Source organism: Malus sylvestris, chromosome 8, assembly GCF_916048215.2.
Source record: "Malus sylvestris chromosome 8, drMalSylv7.2, whole genome shotgun sequence".
Lineage (NCBI taxonomy): Eukaryota > Viridiplantae > Streptophyta > Magnoliopsida > Rosales > Rosaceae > Malus > Malus sylvestris.
In genome coordinates, this window is record NC_062267.1 from 3,386,300 (window position 1) to 3,407,273 (window position 20,974).

General features: G+C 34.4%; 2 protein-coding genes across 2 annotated transcripts; one reads left to right on the forward strand and one right to left on the reverse strand.

Moving 5' to 3' along the window:
• The first annotated feature begins 337 nt into the window (after nt 1–337).
• On the forward strand, nt 338–10,106 carry LOC126632526 (probable flavin-containing monooxygenase 1). Its single transcript, XM_050302950.1, has 7 exons — nt 338–569; nt 2,368–2,475; nt 6,650–7,095; nt 7,458–7,698; nt 8,636–8,814; nt 8,931–9,280; nt 9,719–10,106. Exons 1-7 carry the CDS (start codon nt 338–340, stop codon nt 10,062–10,064), a joined length of 1,902 nt encoding a protein of 633 aa, XP_050158907.1. The 3' UTR covers nt 10,065–10,106.
• A 1,584-nt stretch (nt 10,107–11,690) lies between these two features.
• On the reverse strand, nt 11,691–19,095 carry LOC126631755 (uncharacterized). Its single transcript, XM_050301894.1, has 3 exons — nt 16,609–19,095; nt 13,140–16,548; nt 11,691–12,061 (listed from the first exon to the last, which is right to left on the reverse strand). Exons 2-3 carry the CDS (start codon nt 14,399–14,401, stop codon nt 12,013–12,015), a joined length of 1,311 nt encoding a protein of 436 aa, XP_050157851.1. The 5' UTR covers nt 14,402–16,548; nt 16,609–19,095; the 3' UTR covers nt 11,691–12,012.
• Nucleotides 19,096–20,974: the final 1,879 nt, after the last annotated feature.

A 20,974-nucleotide genomic window follows, 5' to 3' on the forward strand; every position in this document is an offset into this window, starting at 1 on the left:
ATAATTTATTATTTAAATTGAATTAATATGATTAATTAAATTAAACTACTATATTAAAATAAGGTTTTTGGATATATTTTGAGTGCCACTTGTCGCCAAATAAATAAGCCTCCAGATTTCTTATTTTTATATAATTTCAATAATTTTTCGGATAGGATTTCGAGTGACGTGTATTGCTAATGTGAGTAAATCTCCATATTTCTTATCTTTATGTAATCTTAATAATTTTTCGGATAGGATTTCGAGTGACATGTGTCGCTAAAATGAGCAACTCTCCAGATTTCTTATCTTTATGTAACCTTAATAATTTTCTGGATAAAAAGATAAATGGGCGCATATGAGACGAGAAGATGAGGAGTCCAATGAAGAAGATGAAGCATGGCACAACACAACATATATGGTAGCAATGCCTGGGGTCATGGCGTGTGAGGAAACTGAAGAACAACCTCAATGGGGTGGCTCTGTTGGTGGTCACTCTTACAAACCACGAAATAGAGAGATCGCGCATGAGACTCTGATGAACAACTACTTCAACTCCAACTCGATGTATACAGAAGAGGATTTCAGACGTCATTTCCGGATGAGGCTTCATGTCTTCGAGCGTTTACTTTATGATGTCTAACATGTCAATCCATACTTTCGATAGAAGATGGATAGAGTAGGCCGCCATGGTTTTTCACCTCATTAAAAGGTTACTATTGTACTTCGAATGTTGGCCTATGCCTCCCCATCTGATGTGAAAATATATGATGGGCCTAATTTATATTTGGATCCAAGAACTGGTAATAACTCTTTAAATGAGCACATGAGGCGTCATAGGATGATACGTTTGCATGCCACAAACAAGTACCTACAACAGGATCTTGTTCCACATCTTTGGGCCAAAAGAGCAATGGAGTAGGCGTTTAAGTTTTATGTTGTTAAATATTTTGTTTAATGTTGTTTAAGTTTGAATAACTCCCCCACGTAGTACTAGGGTGGAGATTGTGTTGTTTTCCATCTTGAAGAACAACTTTCGTGGTTCTGAGGATTCGGTGGAGTGGTGCCTTCGTAGAACTCATAGTACTTTTTGGACATACGAGTTCAAAAACCTTCACTTGTTTGAGAATTACCCTTGACACTATCTTCCGAGACCCATCTATAAGCCCTACAAAAAGCTTCATCTTCTTTTCAAGTCCAAGCCCTTCCTTTCATTACAGATTTGGCCATTTGAAAATTATTGAAAAAATTAAAAGAAAGATTATTGGAAGAGGTAAGAGAATAGAATGTGAAGAATTGAAATAAAATGAGGTAAGATAATATAGAATGGTGAAAAATATGTGAGAAATGGTGTACAAATGACTTAGGTATTTATAGGAAAAAAATTAGAACTTTTTTTTTAAATTCTTCCAAAAAAAAAAAAAAACAAATTCCAACGGTAACCTGACGATAGCATGACATCAGCTAGCCATTGCTAGCTGGAGTCATGCTGACGATAGGTAGCAATTGGCATTCAAATGGGCTGAGCTAGAGAGATGGCAAAATGTCAAGCTTGACATTCTGACGCTTGAGGGCTGTCTGGCTGGAAATGGCCAGCCTGCTGGCTTGATTTTGGGGTTTTAACCTGGTGGGGCCCATCAGCCCTTTGGCCTAACTCTCGGTTGGAGACAGTTTTCGTGTCATTCCAAGCTATTTTTAGCCCTATGGTCCTTTGGCCTGGTCCGTTAGAGATGGTCTGATGCCTCCCATAGTAGTTGGGCAATTTGGTTTTTATATGCAAATGGAATCAACTATGGTGATGAAATCGATAGGAATTTTTTTTGAAATGTCATATGAACTTGTACTCTCTTTTTAATTTGTCATTTAAATAAAAAAATTTAGCGATTTGTCATATCAAGTTTTGAAAATTATTAATTTGTCATCTCACCTCCCTTAAGTTTTCTATCCAAAATAAGTCATGTACAAGGCACATGACTTATTTTTTCAAGGTTATTTCGGACATTTCAATTCCCCATTCCGATTCCCTTCAAGATTATTTTGGACATTTTAAGGTTATTTCAAATGTTTCAACTCCCATTTTTTTAATGAACATGATTGGCCACGTTAATTCTCAAAGCTTGTCATTAGTTAAACTCCGTGTTAGTGAGATTAATGTACTTTTTCAGTAGTTCAAATAAGTTTATAAAACGAACATGATATATTTTTTTGGGTACTAAAAGATAAGTAGAAAACTTGTAAAGAGGAAGTCAAAAGTTAAAAACCACTGACCAAACTCAAGGCTAATCATCTATTAAAATGTAATAATAATTGTTAAAAGAAAGACGTAAAAAAAAAGGGGGGTTTTAACTTTTACTAGCTGTGAAGATGCGAGGAATTGTTTCGCATTAGAAGTTACAAGAAACCTTGCAAGACTTTACAAGGATGTAAGTCACTGCTTCCTAAACCGATTGGTTCTAGAGTTGGGACGCTTTCTAGCCAAAAAATCACTATTAATTAGTTCTAGGCCCTTAGCTTGTTGGGTTGGTGGGGCGGGGGGTTTTGGTTTAGTAGTAAGACCAATTTTTTTGTTGATCAGTTCGCAGTTAAACCCCCAACTTATCATTGATACCCAACTAGGGCCTACTGTTTGGATCTGATTTTGCACACATTTGGCCCATATATTTTAAGCTGTTATATGAGAGAAATATTAAAGATCATGATTGGTTTTTGAGGAAAAGTTGCATCAATCACATAATCAATCTAGATTCGAAAGTCGAGGACGACGAGACTTGACCGTGATAGAGTTTCAACCAAGAATAATTCCTATTTTATTTAGAGAATATGTCGAGGAATTGAAATATTACAGAACTTTATAACTCAACATACTTGGCCATCACAAAATCTACCCCTATAAATATAAGGTTTTGAAAGTAGAGGCCCCTTTAACTCAACCAACAACTCAAAATTCTCTACGCGAAACCTTCTCACAACCCTGAGAAACACATTAATTATCTAAACCCCTCCGTCAACACATATTCTGTTTGGTTGAACATCATTGGGTTGGCAAACCGGCAACACATTTAGTTCGTTGGAACATTACTAGAGTCGTCGATCTTGGAGTATCTTGAGTTGGGTTATACAACACTACTAGTTCGGTTGGTTATCTATCCAAGTCTCAGCCTGCAAATAGTCTTTGATTCCTTCGCCGAAAGAGGTCACTTTATTAACTTCCTTAGTGAAGTGAGGTGTTCTATGATCGATTACTCGCAAGTACAATACAAAATTCGGCATTCAGACAATCGAACCATATTCACCATAAAGACACTCATATCATTTGAGCATCTTTGCTCATACAACTTGATACCGATTCGGCACACTTATATTCTTACAAATACTTGAAGTTGCTGAACCTGGTGCCAGAGATTTTGAACTTCGAAGTGAATTAAGTAACATTGTCTTCATGTTCTAGATTCTAGGTTGGGAGATGTTCCTTCCTTAGGCATAGTCGCTCAAGTGCAGAAGTCAGCAACGCGTTCGACACCACACCACCACATCTATTCTACTTGCCCAACCGAGCTCAGTCGTGAGTTGGCACGCCGCATGCACAAGATGACATTAATAAACAATTTCTCTCTTCTTCTTTTTCTAACAAACTGGAAAATAATATCTTTTGAATATTGTGGTTGACCCAAGACATCCTCTGGTGACTACTCGTCGTGTTTCATGCACATTCTTGGACTTGAATATTTGAAAATTGTTAACAAAGACCAAAGGTCCCTTGTTTTGAAAATTAAACTGAGGAAGGGATCCCGGAAGTTTAATTAGCAAGTGGTTTAAGGTCTATATTATAAATAAAAACACGTTATTTTCTCTGACTTTAGTATTGATTAAAATTAAAATTGCATGATCAACTCAGTCACGTAACCCATAGGGCCATCAGATCAAACCAGAATATGTGATGAGAATTACCAAATTCTACATATAGTTTTATGCAAATTATTATACATATTCCAAAGTCAAGTACTTGATTACTAGCGGGTTATATTTTATCTCAAGAAAAAAAAATAAAAGAAGAAAATATATTTTCAAGTTCTTGAATCTTGACCGCACAGTCGCATTTGTACTGGACAGGACCATATATATGGTTGTTGAGAATCCAGGTTAATTGCATTCATATTAGAAAATTCAATCATTTGGGTAAGTAAGAAAAACATGTAAATTTTAAGAGAGTACTAGAAGACTAGAAGATCACCAATTTTCTTACGTTGTTTAGACTGAGTTTACGAATAAGAAAGAGTTATCATACGATGAGTTTTTTTTGTTCGATATTTATCTATATGTTGTCTGATTGATGGTCTATACCATGCATTAGGTGGTTTTAACTTTTTTTACAAACGACAATATATTTTACACAAATCGATCTAAAATGAGGAGATAAGCATTTCAACTTAGGTGCATATAAAAAAGCACATTGTTCTAACCAATTTAATTGATCATCTGTTTGCATTTATAAGATTAAGCTCAATTTCATTTGTTAACATAGTTGATTATTTATGGTATAATAAGTTCACATTTAGAGCATAAACTTTTATTTCTAACTTACACCAAAATTTGAGACATGACATTTAAAATTTGAAGGATTAACCAATAAAACCCCGAAAAGCTCTAAATAGTAAATCTACACCCTCAATAATAAATTATGTAAATAAAAATGAGTATAAAGCTAAAGAAAATTGAGCAGAAGTGAGAGCTTGTCAAAGCTTAAAAGAAAAAATATCTTGTTTTGAGAAGAATTGAGGAAAAGCGTACTTGAAGTGAGTGTTTTTAACAACTTTTTACGCATGCATGAGTGATTGTTAATCGTTGATTAGTTTGAAACTCATGACTTTCTTAAACGTACTTTACCTAACTATAGTGTAGTGATAAGTGTCCATTATTTAAAAGGAAAACTAACGAAAAGTAAAAAAAAAACCTTAGTTTTAATGAAAAAAGACAAATAAAGGTGAGTAAATAGTACCAGAAAAAAAGTAAAAATATGATTTTTCGTTAAAAGTGAATAATACTAGAAGTGTTTCGTTAAAACTCTCTTACTTAAAAGGATTGAGTGCATTGACAGTTTGTTTTAATCTGTGGGGCAGGCAACGTGCTACACGTAGTGGCAGATACCGATAATTAGACATTGTCATGTGGTCTAAGCCGCGGCAAATTATCCTACTCGCTACTAAGACTGATGATGATTAGTGAACGCGGCCTTCTAATTAGTACTAATAAAAAATTAATCATTACATATGAACTCTTAATTTGTTATTAGCTTATCAGTGCATGTACTTGTAACATAAAATCACTGATAGAGATATAATTCCAATTAATTTAGTAGACTCAAATCTCAACTTAGCTATACGTGCATTGACCTAATTTGATCACAAACACCCACACATGCATCGTCAACTTGTATCCATGGGAACACAAGGAAGTCAAACCAGTGTTATGCTAACTAATCCCATAGAAAATTAGCTATATGTCTCCTAGTTCCCATTAGTTAACTGATTTTTCTTCTTTCTAAAGGAATAAGAAATGAAAAATAATGGCAACAGTATAGGAAATCAAGTGGTTAAGAGTAGTATCTATGGATTTAAGATTATGTGTAGTAATTCTTCATTTCGTGGTTATAATTCCTCATTCTCCAATATTGCTTGTATTATAAACAATACCGTAAATTAGCATATCAAATTTTTATTTGCTTGTGAGCGAACACTAAGGTAGTGGTTGTTAGAGAGAATTAGCTTGGATAAAATTACTCGCTATAGTGGAGGTATTTTTGAAAGAATAAATAGATGACAACTTCCATACTTTATAAGTTGAAGGTTACTCATAAAAAAAAAATATTCCTACTAGTCCCAACAAAAATAGTAGAATTATATTAAGGGACAACTTTTCTTCTTTTGAGTACCTTCAACTTGGACAAAATATGTGCATTGTCATCAATTTTTTCCTTCAAAATATGATTAAGATAGTATATTATCTTAGTCAATTCAATCCTCCCTAACAAATGTCATCTAAATGTCTTGGAGCATCGTTACTATGCCAGCTTACACGAGCAAATTAAGAAATGAAACCAAGCTTATAATCATTAACTCAAGTGGTAGAATTTAGTTAAATTCACAAATTAAAAAGTGGGTGTTTAACCACTGAGTACTTTTTTTGAAAGAAAAAAAAAACGATATTTTAAATTATTTTAATTTATAAATAGAAAATTTAAGCTCAAATACAGAGAACAGTTACACCGTTTTGACAACTAATCTAGCTCAGATATGCAACTATTGGGAACTTTTCATAGAGCAAAAATCATTGATTCATAATTGAGACAAAGCTAGAGATGAAACTTTACCCACTTGGATTTGATGATACAGATATAAAATAACATATATTGAAATGGACTAAAAGTAGAATCTACACCAACAACATTTTATAATTAATATCGATCCTAGCTAGTATACAAGGTTAGTTGAGGAAAAGGTCAGCGTTTATCTCTATAAATAGGCCTCATTTCTCAGGTCCATAACACATGCTTAATATCTATTACAAAGTTCTCATACATACGTTTCCTCTAGCCACCTTATTGTTGTCCTACTTAGCCAGCTATACCAAATTTACGAAATGGCTGCTGCCAACACCCACCACCTTCATTCAGTATCAAAAGTAGGGATTATAGGGGCAGGTATTAGTGGAATCGCGGCCGCTAAACAGCTTTCAGGTCACAGTCCGGTGGTCTTTGAGGCCACTAATTCCATTGGGGGTGTTTGGAGACACTGTTCTTACAATTCTACCAAACTCCAAACCCCTCGTTGCGATTTCGAGTTTTCTAACTACCCTTGGGCTGACAGAGACAATTCATCTTTCCCTTCTCATGTAGAGGTATTGGAGTACTTGCATGGCTATGCCACACACTTTGACCTATTGAAATATGTCAAGTTTGAGTCCAAAGTGGTGGAAGTACATTATGTTGGTGGTATTGGTCATCAAACCACCACCCAATTTCCCGGGAATTCGAACTCCGGGGAGTATGGGAACCTTTTGAATGGTGATCCTGTTTGGGAGGTCGCTGTTCAGATGTGCAGCAATCCAAACACCATTCAGGTAGTTTTTCTGAAAATTTAGTTTTACATGTATTTTAATGCATGCTTCTTGTTATTTCTGATAAATTTTGCATTTCTAATTCTAAATTTATTAATATAAACTTGTATATTAATAGTTAAGTATTACTATTTTATATGTGATCAATCTTGTACAACTATAAAGTATATTTACTGATCAAATCTCTCACATATACAATAAGATATACATCTAAAGTTTTACATACAATCATCAATATAAACACATTTGGAAAGATTCGTCTCTCAAATATGACCAAAAAATTACGTAAAAATTTTACTTATTAAATTTTGGTAATATTTGTGGGTTATTAACTAATTGTCCTGACCTTATTTTGGACCTACCAGTGGTATGCATTCGAGTTCATAGTAGTTTGCATTGGAAAATATGGAGACATACCAAGAATGCCAAATTTCCCGCGCAACAAAGGTCAAGAAGTATTTCAGGGCAAAGTCTTGCACTCCATGGATTATTCTAAGCTTGACCAACAAGCAGCTCGTGAACTCCTCAAAGGCAAGAAGGTTGCAGTTATTGGCTACAAGAAGTCAGCTATTGATATGGCAGTTGAGTGCGCAGAGGCAAACCAAGGTATATACAAAATATTAAAATCTGATCCTACATCCTAATCATATTATTAATTCTGAAAACATTACAAAATGGGGTGTGTTATCTACACACTCTTTTTTACTTCATACACACCCTGTTAATTTGCGGTTGTTTGATTGATTGAATTAAAGAATATCAAATAACAGAAATTAATAAGGAGTGTGTGAGAAGTAAACACATCCGTACAAAATTAATGACCAATATTGAAGCAAAAAAAAAAAATCCAATATTGTGTTATCTCAGTAGCCGCTCAAGGAGACAGATATAGGGACCCGGCTTCTTTGCCCTCCCAGTTCTTATATATTTTCATCTTCTCTTATTTTGTGTAGTCATGGTTAAACCATGTCAACATTTTATATTGATTTTTTATAGAGATAATAAGACAAAAAGCAATAGTGATATAAAATGTTGACGTGATTTAATTGTGACCGCACAAATAGAAGATGATGAAAATGTATAGGAACTGGAAGGGCAGGAAGGGCAGATAAGCCAAGTCCCAGATATTGTCAACCTGGTGGGAACTGTCAGTCTGAAAAGTAACATAAGCAACATAGATTATGCATTAAACTCAGTTCAGTTGACCACTTTACCAATTATAGCTTGCTTTGAGGCTTTAGCACCTACTTTATTGGCCTTATCCATAATTAGCATCAATTTGCAGCACACCATGATCACTTTAGATAAAACAAAATCATTTGTAACAAATGATCCCCGGGTTCTTTAATTTTGTTTTTCTATTAAAAAATGCGATACAAATTTGAGATATCCATCAACACTTAAAAGAGAAATATCACTAAATTAAGAATTAGTTAATTTTTTTTTTCTTCCAATTGAGCAGATTGAAATATAATTCTCTAAATCATTCAAACATAAATTGACAGTTTTGGTGTGCTTTATTTTTTATTGTGGTGAATTCAAGGACCCGATGGGCAGGCATGCACAATGGTAATAAGGACTCTACATTGGACAGTTCCATCTTATTGGATTTGGGGACTTCCATTTTTCCTGTTTTTTTCAACAAGGTCATCTCAATTCCTCCATGAAAGGCCAAACCAGAGCTTGTTCCGAGCCTTGTTTTGTCTTCTTTCATCACCTATGGTAAAAATACATATTTCTTAACACACTCATTTTACCCTAATCGTTACTACTCTATATGCATTGTTAGCTATTTTTTCCTAACTATTATTTTGCTTTTTTTTTTTTTTTTTAACCAGAGGATGGCAATTTCCAAGTTCATAGAGTCGTACTTAAAGTGGAAGCTTCCCCTTGTCAAGTATGGACTAAAGCCAGATCATCCATTTTTGGAGGATTATGCTTCTTGCCAGATGGCTATTTTGCCGGAGAATTTCTTTGCTGAGGCGGACAAGGGCAAAATATTGTTCAAAAAGTCACCAAAGTGGTGGTTTTGGAGCGGAGGAATTGAATTTGAAGACAACACCAAATTGGAGGCCGATGTTGTGCTTCTTGCAACTGGCTATGAGGGAAAGCAGAAACTCCAATCTATATTGCCCGAGCCCTTCCGCAGTCTCATGGTTGACTCCTCTGGAACTATGCCCTTGTATAGGTAAACCCTAATTACTGTCAAATATTTGACGTTTTATGTCTTCATACTGCCAATTTGACGCAAAACTCATTTACTAATGGTTTAAATTGTATTGTTATGTCTTCATATTACCAAACTGACACAAACACAGTCGATATTGACAATACCGTTTACACAAATACATTGAGAGACTAATTATTGATTAATAACAAGTGGTAGTGTGTACATATACATACATACATATATATCCCTATATATATAATTAACTTATATATAAGGGAATTTTAACGAAAAACTCCCAGTACTGTTTACTTTAACGAAAAATCACATTTTTACACTGAAAAGTCAATCTTGGTACTATTCATTTTACCCTTTATTTTGTCTTTATCGTTAAAACTCAAAATTTTCAAGCCATTAGTTTTCCTTATATATAATGATTGCACATGCATGTTATCTCAGGGGTACGATCCATCCACTGATTCCCAACATGGCATTCGTGGGATTCATAGAGAGTGTTTCTAACCTGCACACAGCAGAGTTGAGATGCAAATGGTTAGGAAGATTGGTTGACAACGAATTCAAGCTTCCGACTGTCCAAAAAATGCTTGAACAGATAGGCAGAGAGATGGAAGTGATGAAGAAGACGACCCGATTTTACAAGAGGCACTGCATTTCAACTTTCAGTATCAACCACAGCGACGACATTTGTGAAGAGATGGGATGGAAATCTTGGAGGAAAAGTAACTGGCTTTCAGAAGCTTTTAGCCCCTATAACAGCCGAGACTACAAAGAAGTTGACCATTGAACCCAAACATGTACTTTTGCGCTACAAAAATAATGAGTGAATTCGAAGCTTCGAAGCTTGTTCTGGAGTGCCTATTAGCTCCCTATCAAGTCTTATTACGTAATTAACGTAGTTCTTAGGCTCTTAAGCGCCCCATATGTTGATTTAAGCATTTCTTTTTCATATTATTCATAAGCTGTGTTTAGCTGCTTGATCAATAAAATAACAAAATTATGCTTTTGTTATTATATTGTTATATACAAATCTCATATATCAGTGTGGATCACATAGTGGAGAAAAACTTGTGTAGAATAACTTTGTTGAGTGACGCTACTATCCAATCAAAACTCACCACATATAGAAAATCTTGAATATAATCTTTTATTATTTTGTATATTTATAACTCTCATAATTATTGTCACTTAGTACTACGGGTCTAGTAGTAGTCCTCTTCACTTGTAAGTGATAGATTTTAGGTTCAATTCTCGCCAAAAGTGAATTTGAACCACATTATTGCTAGCTCATTATGAGGCTAAACACAACTCTCGCCACATTATTGCTAACTCATTGTGAGACCAAACCCAACCTCTCCCCCTGAGTGTAGATAATATCGTTTGTTTGAAGAAAACAAAAAACAAAAAAACAAACTCTCATAACTATTTTTCCTAAATTTCCACACAATTTTTTCTCCACGGAGTGGAGCCCAGGAAACCAAATCTTCTAATATATATATATATATATATATATATATATATATATATTAAATTTTAGAGGTATTCATCAATTCCCCCCCCTAAACTTGTGACCATTGGCCAATTTCCCCCCTCAACTCTCATAATTAGTCAATTTGCACCCTACTGTTAATTTTTTTTTTAAATTTTCCATCTATTTTTTCTTTCTTTCGATCTTTCTAATAACTTCCAACAAAATACTAAAATTAACATAAACTCACCTGCATAATATAGGGTAAAATGTACAAAGACATAATACAATTAGTATGTGATATGGGTTGATTATAAGAAAAAGTTATGAATCGGGTTTAAAGCATGTAGAAGAAGAAAAAATAATCCTAAACTCATGGATCAGACCTATTTCAATAAAATGGGTTATTCTTAATAAGGAGTCAAAAATTATGAATTAACTAACCATTTTTGAAGCTCGATTATCCGCAATTTACTTGAACTTATCTTTCACTTTTATAAAGAAAATTGTATTCACATACAAAAATGTACACATCAATCCTTTTCGTTATCAATTTTGTATAGTAAAAAATCAAATAAAATTACTCCATATTGATTTATTATGACTAATAATACTATCTATGATAAATTGTAAAATTCTAAATTTTAATCTATTTGTAATAGGATAAAGACATAGGAAAATGATTAACATACATCTTATTTAGTTTCTTACACACACTTGTTTAATTATGATCAAATTAAAAAATTAAGCAAATTGACTAATTATGAGAGTTGGGGGGGGGAAATTGGCCAAATTCAAATTAAAGTTGAGGAAGGAAATTAGCCAATAGTCACAAGTTCACGGGGGGGGGGGGGAATTGATGAATACCTCTAAATTTTATTATTATTAAGGGTAGTTTCTAACCCGTGATGCATGGATTGAAACCCATCATTCTATCCACTAAGAGAACCACATGCAAATCTTCTAAAATATATTATATGAAGCAATGGCCCTGAAACTTACAAAGATCGAAGATTTAATGGAGGAAAGATGTGTAAAAGTTGGAAATATCAAAGCCCAAAAAAGAGGTAAAAGGCATACTCCTTTCTTCCTCCAGTGTCTTCCCCTATGGCCTGCCTAATATATATTTTTTGGCATGCCTTTATTATATACTCAAAGATGAAAAAAATAAAACTAAAAAGAAAAAGGAAAGTATTTAAAGAATTAATAAACAAAAAAAGAGAGCCAAAGATTTGATTAACAAAAACACATCAATCCTTGTGCATGCTCAGGCTAGCCACTCCGCATCAATACCTTCAATTTCTCCAATGTCCATGCTGCAAGTAAATGAAATTAGTAAAATTATCAAATTGTCTTGTTTGATTGTACGGCCATGCAATAATATGATTTTCATTAAGTAACAACTAATAAATTGAATTCCTGTGGTTCAGTCAAACTAATGCAGTCTCAATAGAAAAAGCTTGTGACTAGCTGACATGGGCATGTAGACTTAGAAACAAAAATTCCATTGGACTAAGGCTCAAGTTTGATAATTTTGCGTCCTTGGGGTTTATCACTCAATTTTTTTTAAGGAAAATTAATGAAAATGGTTTGAAAACTTTGAGTTTTAATAATAAGGACAAAATAAAGGGTAAAGTGAATAGTATCATGTTTGACTTTTTAGTGTAAAAATGTGATTTTTCGTTAAAGTAAACAGTACCGTGAGCTTTTCGTTAAAACTCATTTTATATACAACAATATTTAAATTACGGATAAATAAATTAATTAATATTGAACTCGTTTTTTATAAACTTTAGGCTTAACTCTGTTTTTCGCACAACTAAATGACAAAATTTGGACAATCTCTTGCTCAAACTTAAGGTGGTAAAAGAAAAGAAGAAAACACAAACTTATTGATTGCATTTAAAATCCTCTGACGAAGAGAGTTGCTTTGTACTCGATTGTATAATCTTTATGATGAGGAGAAATAAGGAATAGGGAGATTGATATGTCTCGAAACTGGTTGTACACTGTTACAGTCAAATTGAACTCGCACAGCTCTCAACAAAGCTTTTGGCCAGAAAAAATAACCTCTCAATTGATCAAGCTGACTAAAAAATGAAAAAAGACACGCTGATGGGACAACAGAAACTGTGGCAACAACACTTTCTCTTGGCCTCCCACGTATTTTAATGGCCAGCTCTACGAATGACAACAAATACTGTGGCAATTGGTTCGGTCCAAAAAAAAATCCAATTACTAATTTTCAGAAAAATCCAAAACGAAACAGATTCTAATCATGCAGTCACTCACTCAAAATATTTTCAATTCAAAAGAAAAAATAAATTAAAAAATTGGAGATGAAAAGATAAAAAACAGTTTCTGAGTTTGCCAAGATAATTTGTTGGTTCTTACCAAGGCAACGCAGGATCTTGAAAATAATCGTCTGGGTAGCAATCATTCAAATGATCATTCTGAAATCCGCTTTCACTTGCGTTCAACCAGGCTGGAAATTCCATGACTTCATCAAACGGATGGTGGTATCCATCATCATCGTCCTCAACCTTCACTTGCGGGCCCCCACCGAGCTCCATGGCCTTCAAGAACTTAAACCACCATGCTGACGTGACCAAGTTCATGGTGTCGTTCCACTCCATCTGGTGCTGCTCTCCTATCGATCTGATCTCCGCCATCTCTTTGTCGTCCATTGCTGCATGCATGCCATCTCCGCCACTGATTGTGATAACCCCGGCGGAGTCAACAGCATCAGCCACCGCAGAAGCATCCTCCGCTTCAATATGGGAAGTGAAAGAAGCTCCTGCAGCTGAGGTCAGAATTTCAGGATCGGTAGTGGTAGCAGAGAGAGTGGGGGAAGAAGATGACGAGGGAGATGAGGTGGAGGCGGAGTGAATTGACGGGCTTTTGGTGTGGTGGTAAAGGGTTGTGTTTATTTTGTTGAAATCTTGGAAGTTGAGGTTGAGGCCAAGGGTTTGGTTCGGAAGTGTGAAATCAAAATTTTCATAAGGTGGTGGAGGTGCAATTGTGGAAGGAGTCCAAGAATAAGGATTTGAATATTGATATGGATTTGGATATTGGTAAGAAAAATCAGAAGAGAAGGGCGGAGTTTCCTGGTAATTCGACGCGCTTGACAGGTAGATTCGAGGGTTTCTCCTCGATTTGATCCTCGCTTCTTGTTCTAAGCAAGGTCGAGGGATTTGTGGCTCAAGTGGTTGTTGCTCCTGAGGTTGTTGGTCTTGTTGTTTCTGTTGTTCAGTGGCTTGTTTCATAGCTGCCCTATGAAACTTGAGGGCAGTGACAATCTCTCTCCTAGCCTCAGCCATGTTCAAAAGCCTCTCTTGGTAGGGCCTGCTGGTGTGGAGTCTCCTCCTCACTTGTTTTTTGTGTTGTTGAGGCTGGTGGGGTTGTTGGGTGTGTTGCTGGGTTTCGCTAAAATTATCATCGCCAAACTTGACAGTGTTTTGACTTGGGATACCGTCACAGTTCAGGACGACGTCCTTATTGGGGTTCAAGGTGGATCTTGAAGAGGTGAGTTGTTTCACTAGGCTACGGATGTAAGCACCAGAGAGATGATGAGGCTCCTCTTTGAGCTTACTGAGTTTATCTAATTCCATTAATTGTCTGGTTTTCTGGTTTGAGGATCGACTCAGCTGCCTCATCTCTCACAAATTTTAGCTGTAAAAAGTGGGAAATGTAGAAGGAGGTGGGTGGGTTGAGAGAATCATGGGGATTTTCCTAAATTCTGAAGAACAAAGTACACACTGTGCAGATAAGCACAGGTTGATCCGGAGAAGGCCGGAGGCTCTTGGGTGTTATAAATATAAATAGCTGAGGACAGTCTAGGGTTTTTAAATTTTCTTGGATTTTTCTCTGATTTGGCAAACCTCTCATTTGTTACAGTTTCATTAAATTTTCTTTAAATGGGCAGTTAGGAAAGTTGGCCTTGATAAAAGTTTACAATTTTTTTTTTAGAATTGTTATTAGCACTTCAAAAATTTCAGTCTACACTTCAAACTTTCTATATTAGGAAAGAAAAATACACTTGTGAGGAGTGTAGAATGAGATTTTTAGAGTGCCAATAACACTTCCTCTTTTTTTATTTTTCAATTGTAATTACCACTAAAGATTCATGTTAATTAGTCTGGTGATGTTAGAAAGATTATCTATTTGAATTGTAATATGTAGCTTATTTGAGGTGGCGATTCATGGTTATTTTCCCTTTTTTAAACTTTTAAAAGAAATTAACTATTAACTATTACTTCATATAGTCTATAAAATATGGTCTATAAAATATGATTACCCGCATTTTCCTAATTAGTCTCTCCTTTTTATTAGAGTAATTTTAAATCAATTGATCAACTTTTTAAACCAAATTTACAAATTATGTGTGTAACCAATAGAATATAAACATGTTAACCAATACTAATCAATCAACGACTACTAAATTATATAATTTATAAAATATAATTTAATAGATAATCTTCCTCACATTATCCAATTAACTACTTTGTATTCCCTGCAGAACATTCTTTCAGAAAAAAGTTACTTTTACCACTAAAGATAGGAAATACTAAACTCCAAGTCTCCAAGTTCGTCTTAATAATTAAGCTTTCTTTATTTCCTAAAATAACTGTTTATATAATGCAAGATGGATGTTTTGAAATCTTCGGTAGTATATTCTTTTTTATATTTTTCTCTCGTTAAGTAACGTAACATAAATAAAGATATGGACATTAAAGAATAAACAAAAAAATTACAAGGCACATTGCTCTACCACTAAGTAATTTATGAATCTTCGCTCGAGTGACATGAAATGAAAAGACAAAGATACAAAACCTACATCCGAAGCATCGCATAATTTAGGGGAATGAGCATAATAAGCCTGTTGGATGTCATTAGATCAACACTAACATAGAATTAAACCTATTGCAAATTATGGTAAGTAGATGGAAGCCTAACAGAACAAATTCTAGTGCGAAAGCAATGGCCATATAATTTCGACCATATCGTTCTGCAGCCATTTTTTCCGTGCACAACTTGGACATTATTCAACATATAGCCTCGATCACTCGAAAATATTTAATTTTCTCAAATTGATTCGTGGATGGTTTGGAAGATTGTCCATGAAAATGATAACAGATGGAGCTGGCATGCATGCAACACCAGGACATAAATTCACACAATATATATGCAAGCCACAGCCCAGAGACACATCCCTAACAATTGTTGTATAACGTGTGCAAATAAATAATCCATAGCAGGAAATAAGAAAAATGAAGAAAAAAAAGAGAGAGAGAAAAGAGAACACAAATTCAATTGACATCAATACGTTTCGTTTATGCTATTTTGGATAAGAGATTTAAAGTTTTAAGAAACTTTAATCTCAAATGGTAAAAATGCACTACAAAAAGAATTTGAAAGAACTACTCAAACACTACAAAAGTACTACTAAATCAACTAAAAATTCATTGTAAACAAAATAAACTAATGACTTTCTGAATGACACTTCCCAGATAGTCATTTTTGGAATCTACTTATAATTTTTATAATGCATTCCTAACAAATTTAACCTAAGTTTCATAGAATTTCAAAGTCCCTCGTCCAAACGCACCCTGTTTCTTTGATGATCATTGGTAATGCAATTTGCTAGTAATTAACTCAAGACATTGAGGACATTTCAGGCATAAAACAATTCAATGGTGTTCTTGTATCTTGTCTGCAAGTAAAACGGGACCGTGCTCTAAAATCGTCAGCAGAATTAAGCCTACACAAGGACTGACAGAAGAATCTCCATTACTGGTGTAACCTTAAAAAAAGGTCGTACCCAGTGCACAAGGCTCCCGCTTTACGCAGGGTCTGGTGTAACCTTCCTATTACAAAATTTCTGGTTTTTGGTGGAGAAAGGAAACCATCCAAATTTTCTGTTTTAAACAAGTTGTTCAACTTGATTTGAATCCGTTGATGAAACAAAGAACTTGCACCTTTTGGCTTTTGCAAAAGCCATGCCACAGCATGTTCAAGACAGAAAGGCTCCATACCTCCCTCTCTCAACCTTCTCTCAAATTATTTCTTTTATTTCACTTTGTTACTGCACTTTCTAATCAACTTTTTCATTGTCATTCTTTACTCTAATTGATGGTGACAGAGGCATGGCTTCTTTGTCTCATTTAAGACTTTACCAGAAGCCATTACAGCGGGGAAAATAATTAATATTGCACATTTTTTTCTTTACTTATTGGATTAAACAAAATAAAAGAGAATTAAGGATGAAAATTAAGAAGGATATGTATAAAGTGTACTAAAATCACTTCTAATTAATGACAATGAAAACGAAGTAGGAAAGAAATTTACTTACATCTAAGATATCATGATTACATTAATATTTCAGAATTGGCTTGAGATATCATATCTCAGGCGCATGGAAGTTATTCTCAACAAAGGTAATTTAACAAATCAACAATCTTAGATCTTTACAAAATCCTTACACTGACAATCTCTGCTTTAAACACTACGCTATAGACTGAATTATATCTGTTAAATCAATCCATAAAGAGAGGGAAGACTTTCTCATATCTGTTTGTTGGAGGACTTTTAGGTACATTTTTGGGCCTCAACACTGTTCAAACAGTCCCTTGAATTATTTCACTATGTCAGAAATGTCTGCTAGCTAGACTATATGCATGAAGAGCAACAATGTAAACAGATGGGTGTGGCAGCATTTTTTCATCGGACACCCTTCAATTCCGATGTCCTCTTCGTGCTCTTCTGTTTTGTATGATCACGGTTAAGTCATGCCAACATTTTATATTATTTTTTTATAGATATAATAAGACAAAAATGAATAATAATATAAAATGTTGGCGTGGCTTAACCGTAACCACACAAACAGAATGACACAAGAAGGGCATCGAAAGTGGAGGGCAGACAATCCTTGTCCTTTTTCATCTACATTAAGAGTGAAAACCAATTGAAAAACTGCATAATGTTTAAAAATCAGCTAATTTTTTTTCCTTCAATGAACTCAACTTAGTTATCGTACACAGCCACTAAAATTCTAATGTATACCATCACTAATCGAAGGGCTCCCTCTTATTTTAATTGGAAAAGCAGTTTTTGAGTAGTACAAATGGTTCGGTTGATCAAACAGCTTTGACAAGCTTCTGACTAGCTAGCAAAACTATTTCATCAAAGAAATCCCAGCAAAACTAGAATTATCCACCTAATTTAGAGTCATCCCAAGTACAAATTATGCCGGAGGATAAAACTGATCTCCACACAAAGTGTTTTCATGATTGGAACATATCAAGTCTTGCCATAAAAATAAATCTAAAATAAGCTACGCAAGCACTCATGTCACTGAAAAAATAACCATTCCAACACCAAAAATTGTGCTAGTTTACCATTTTTCTAAACAAAATAGAAAATTTCGAATAAGTAATTCCCTATAACTTTTAACAAAATATAAATATAGCCATACAAACTAAATATAATCTTGGAGCAAATACTTCAGCAGATGATTAATTCACAAACATGAGAAGGATTAACAATATTTGTTTTAGTAAAAAAGATACCCATGATACAGATAGATCAGCAAACTATATCAGATGGTAACTTGGAAGAACAACATAAGATGATTTACAAGTGTAAAGGGACATGAATGGCATAAAATATTCGGAATAATAATAATAAATGCATAATATACAAGAACGTAAGAAAGTGGGAGAGAGAGAGAGAAACAGACCTCTTCTTCTTCTGCGGTGTTCTGTGGATAACATCAAAGTTGAATGGATGGATGCATGTGGGCTTTTGATTACTTGATGAGTTTTCTTTTTCCTGATAAAATAAAAAACAAGCAGCCAACTTCCACCAATCCCCTCGCTTAGCAACAGGTGCAGGTGTCTTCAAGATAAAATCACAAAACAGATGACTTTTGACGAATCACATTCACCCACCAAAACCCTAACCAACCGCCTCACCTCTCTCTCTCTCTGTCTCTGGGGATTCCATTCACATTTCACATTTCACACCGCTGTGTTTGTGAGAGAAAATAAAACTTCTTATCTCTTGAAAGTCAAATGGTAACATCAGCTTGAGTTTTTATATAACTCTTTTACACCAAAAAGAGCTCGCACTTGTGCAATCCATTCATACCCACCAGTAGCTCAGTTTTGTTGTCTGCCCTCACTGCAATCACTGCATCAAAGGCTTTTGATTTGCTGGCCCTGCTGGTCGTGCCCTTTTCTCTCTGCCCTCTCATTATCCCATAACAAAGATATATTTCCCCAAATCTGAATTAGGGTTGCAGGCTGCATGCTGGACTTCACTAAACTATTGTACTGCTTTTAGTATTAAATAAAGGACCTAACTCTTATTGGAAATGAACCCAAATTATTATCATTTCTAAGAGAAATCTATTAGTACATGTAACTTGGTAAAAACACTGTAAGGAAAATGTCAGTGTCACAATCACCTTGCAGTGACGGAATAAGGTTTTTAATACGGGTTGGGCCGGACTAGAAGACGGTTAAATTTTTGAAGTGCTACAATATCACCATCACGCAATTTTGTGATTGAAAATTTCGTACGCTCGGTATTTTGGTTTATTTATTCTGACAGTTTTATTAATTTATAAATAAAAATTTTAAGTTCAATTTTTATAAATAATAAGTAAAGTACTAAATTATTGTGGCTGGCTCATTAATTGGTTTTGCCCAATCTTCTATACCTTAATGCAACTGCATATTATGTTAAAAGAAATTAAGAATTAAAGCAAACTTTACAGAGGAAAATGTCAACCAAATGTTAGGGAGAGTTACGACCGATCCAAGTCATAAACTAGTTGTGTCTTTGAACACCCACATGTGCATACACAAGCGACGCATTAGATAAGTAATCTTTAATCTTTGATCACTCACATATGCATAAACGATGTATGAATTACAGAATGAATGATTGGACTGCAATAGATCCAATTGACAAACAGTACTAACAATGCTCGTATGATAATATACACAATTTTTTCTAAAAGTAACAAAGTCGTTTCAAATTCTTGTTTAAGAAACAAGAATAAACAAGAATGTAGTAAATCGTAGCTAAAATCGTGAAGAATTCTTACACTTTTATTCCTTCAATATTCAATTGTATCAAATTGAACAAAACAAATAACTCTCTTTTATTGCCAACTAGTATGTCTAAAATTTACAGTTTTCAGTACTTATTTCCCATTTCCACGAAGAGAAAGGGTGGAACCGTGGAGGTGCATACCGCAATACGGAAATTGTTCTCAGCTTAAAGAACTGTGGGCCCGCCTGTGAAGACACTGACGGATATGATGTGACGGGTCGTAATCAAACGGCCATTTTCCACTAACGGAGCTGAGGCTGTGGATGCCACGTGGGCTGAGGTCCAAGGCTCCAATGAGAGAGTGGTTGCCACGTGGGAAACGACGAAAGGAACATGAAATCGGCAGCAAATGGGCCTGGCCCACCTGGCCGAAAAAGCCTGCGGCATCCATTAATTACCCTAATTAACCGTTCTGGTATTTTCCAAAAAACATAAAAAAGAAAAGGATTTTCTTTGTGTCTAAAAGGAAAACAACCTTTGCGACTTGTATTGCCGTTTTTACTTTATAAGTGAGAGTGAGAGGTTTTAAATTCAATTCTTGCAACAGGTAAATTTAAACCATATTATTATTAATTTATTGTGAGGTTAAATCTACATTCCTTCTCCTCTTAGTATAGGTCATATCATTTTTTCATTAAAAAAAAAGATTTTGTTCACCAAAAAAAAAAAAAAGAGAAGATTTTTGTACCCCTTCAGAAAATAAAAGACGTGAATAAAATATGATGGATTGGCTATAATATTTGCACGTTTTTAATAATATGACTATAAATATAATTCATAAGAACATATTTATTTAATACAATTATTATACGTATGTCACAATAATAATCGTATTGAATACATAAAAATATTGTAGCGAAATTCTAAAATCTTGTTCATTATTTATAGACAATTGAAAAAAAAAATAGTTCAAGGTTAGATTGAGGATTTGCAAAAGTTCTATTACAATAAAACTTCTCTATAGATCCTCTATATAAGAATATCGTCTTCGACTTGGGTCAATTATGTACCTTTATATAATAAAATTATCAATAAGTACAAAAATATTCAATATTTGTTTAAGATGAACTAAAATACTTCTCTTTCTCATATCTTCATGAATCGGACAA

What these genes read in the sequence shown, in the direction of transcription:
- LOC126632526 (XM_050302950.1), top strand. Translation starts at nt 338, where the DNA reads ATGAGACGAGAAGATGAGGAGTCCAATGAAGAAGATGAAGCATGGCAC. An exon ending in GTGCGCAGAGGCAAACCAAG is followed by an intron (nt 7,699 to 8,635) that starts GTATATACAAAA and finishes GGTGAATTCAAG; the next exon opens with GACCCGATGGGCAGGCATGC. An exon ending in GTCTTCTTTCATCACCTATG is followed by an intron (nt 8,815 to 8,930) that starts GTAAAAATACAT and finishes TTTTTTAACCAG; the next exon opens with AGGATGGCAATTTCCAAGTT.
- LOC126631755 (XM_050301894.1), bottom strand. Translation starts at nt 14,401, where the DNA reads ATGAGGCAGCTGAGTCGATCCTCAAACCAGAAAACCAGACAATTAATG. An exon ending in CAAGATCCTGCGTTGCCTTG is followed by an intron (nt 12,062 to 13,139) that starts GTAAGAACCAAC and finishes ATTTACTTGCAG; the next exon opens with CATGGACATTGGAGAAATTG.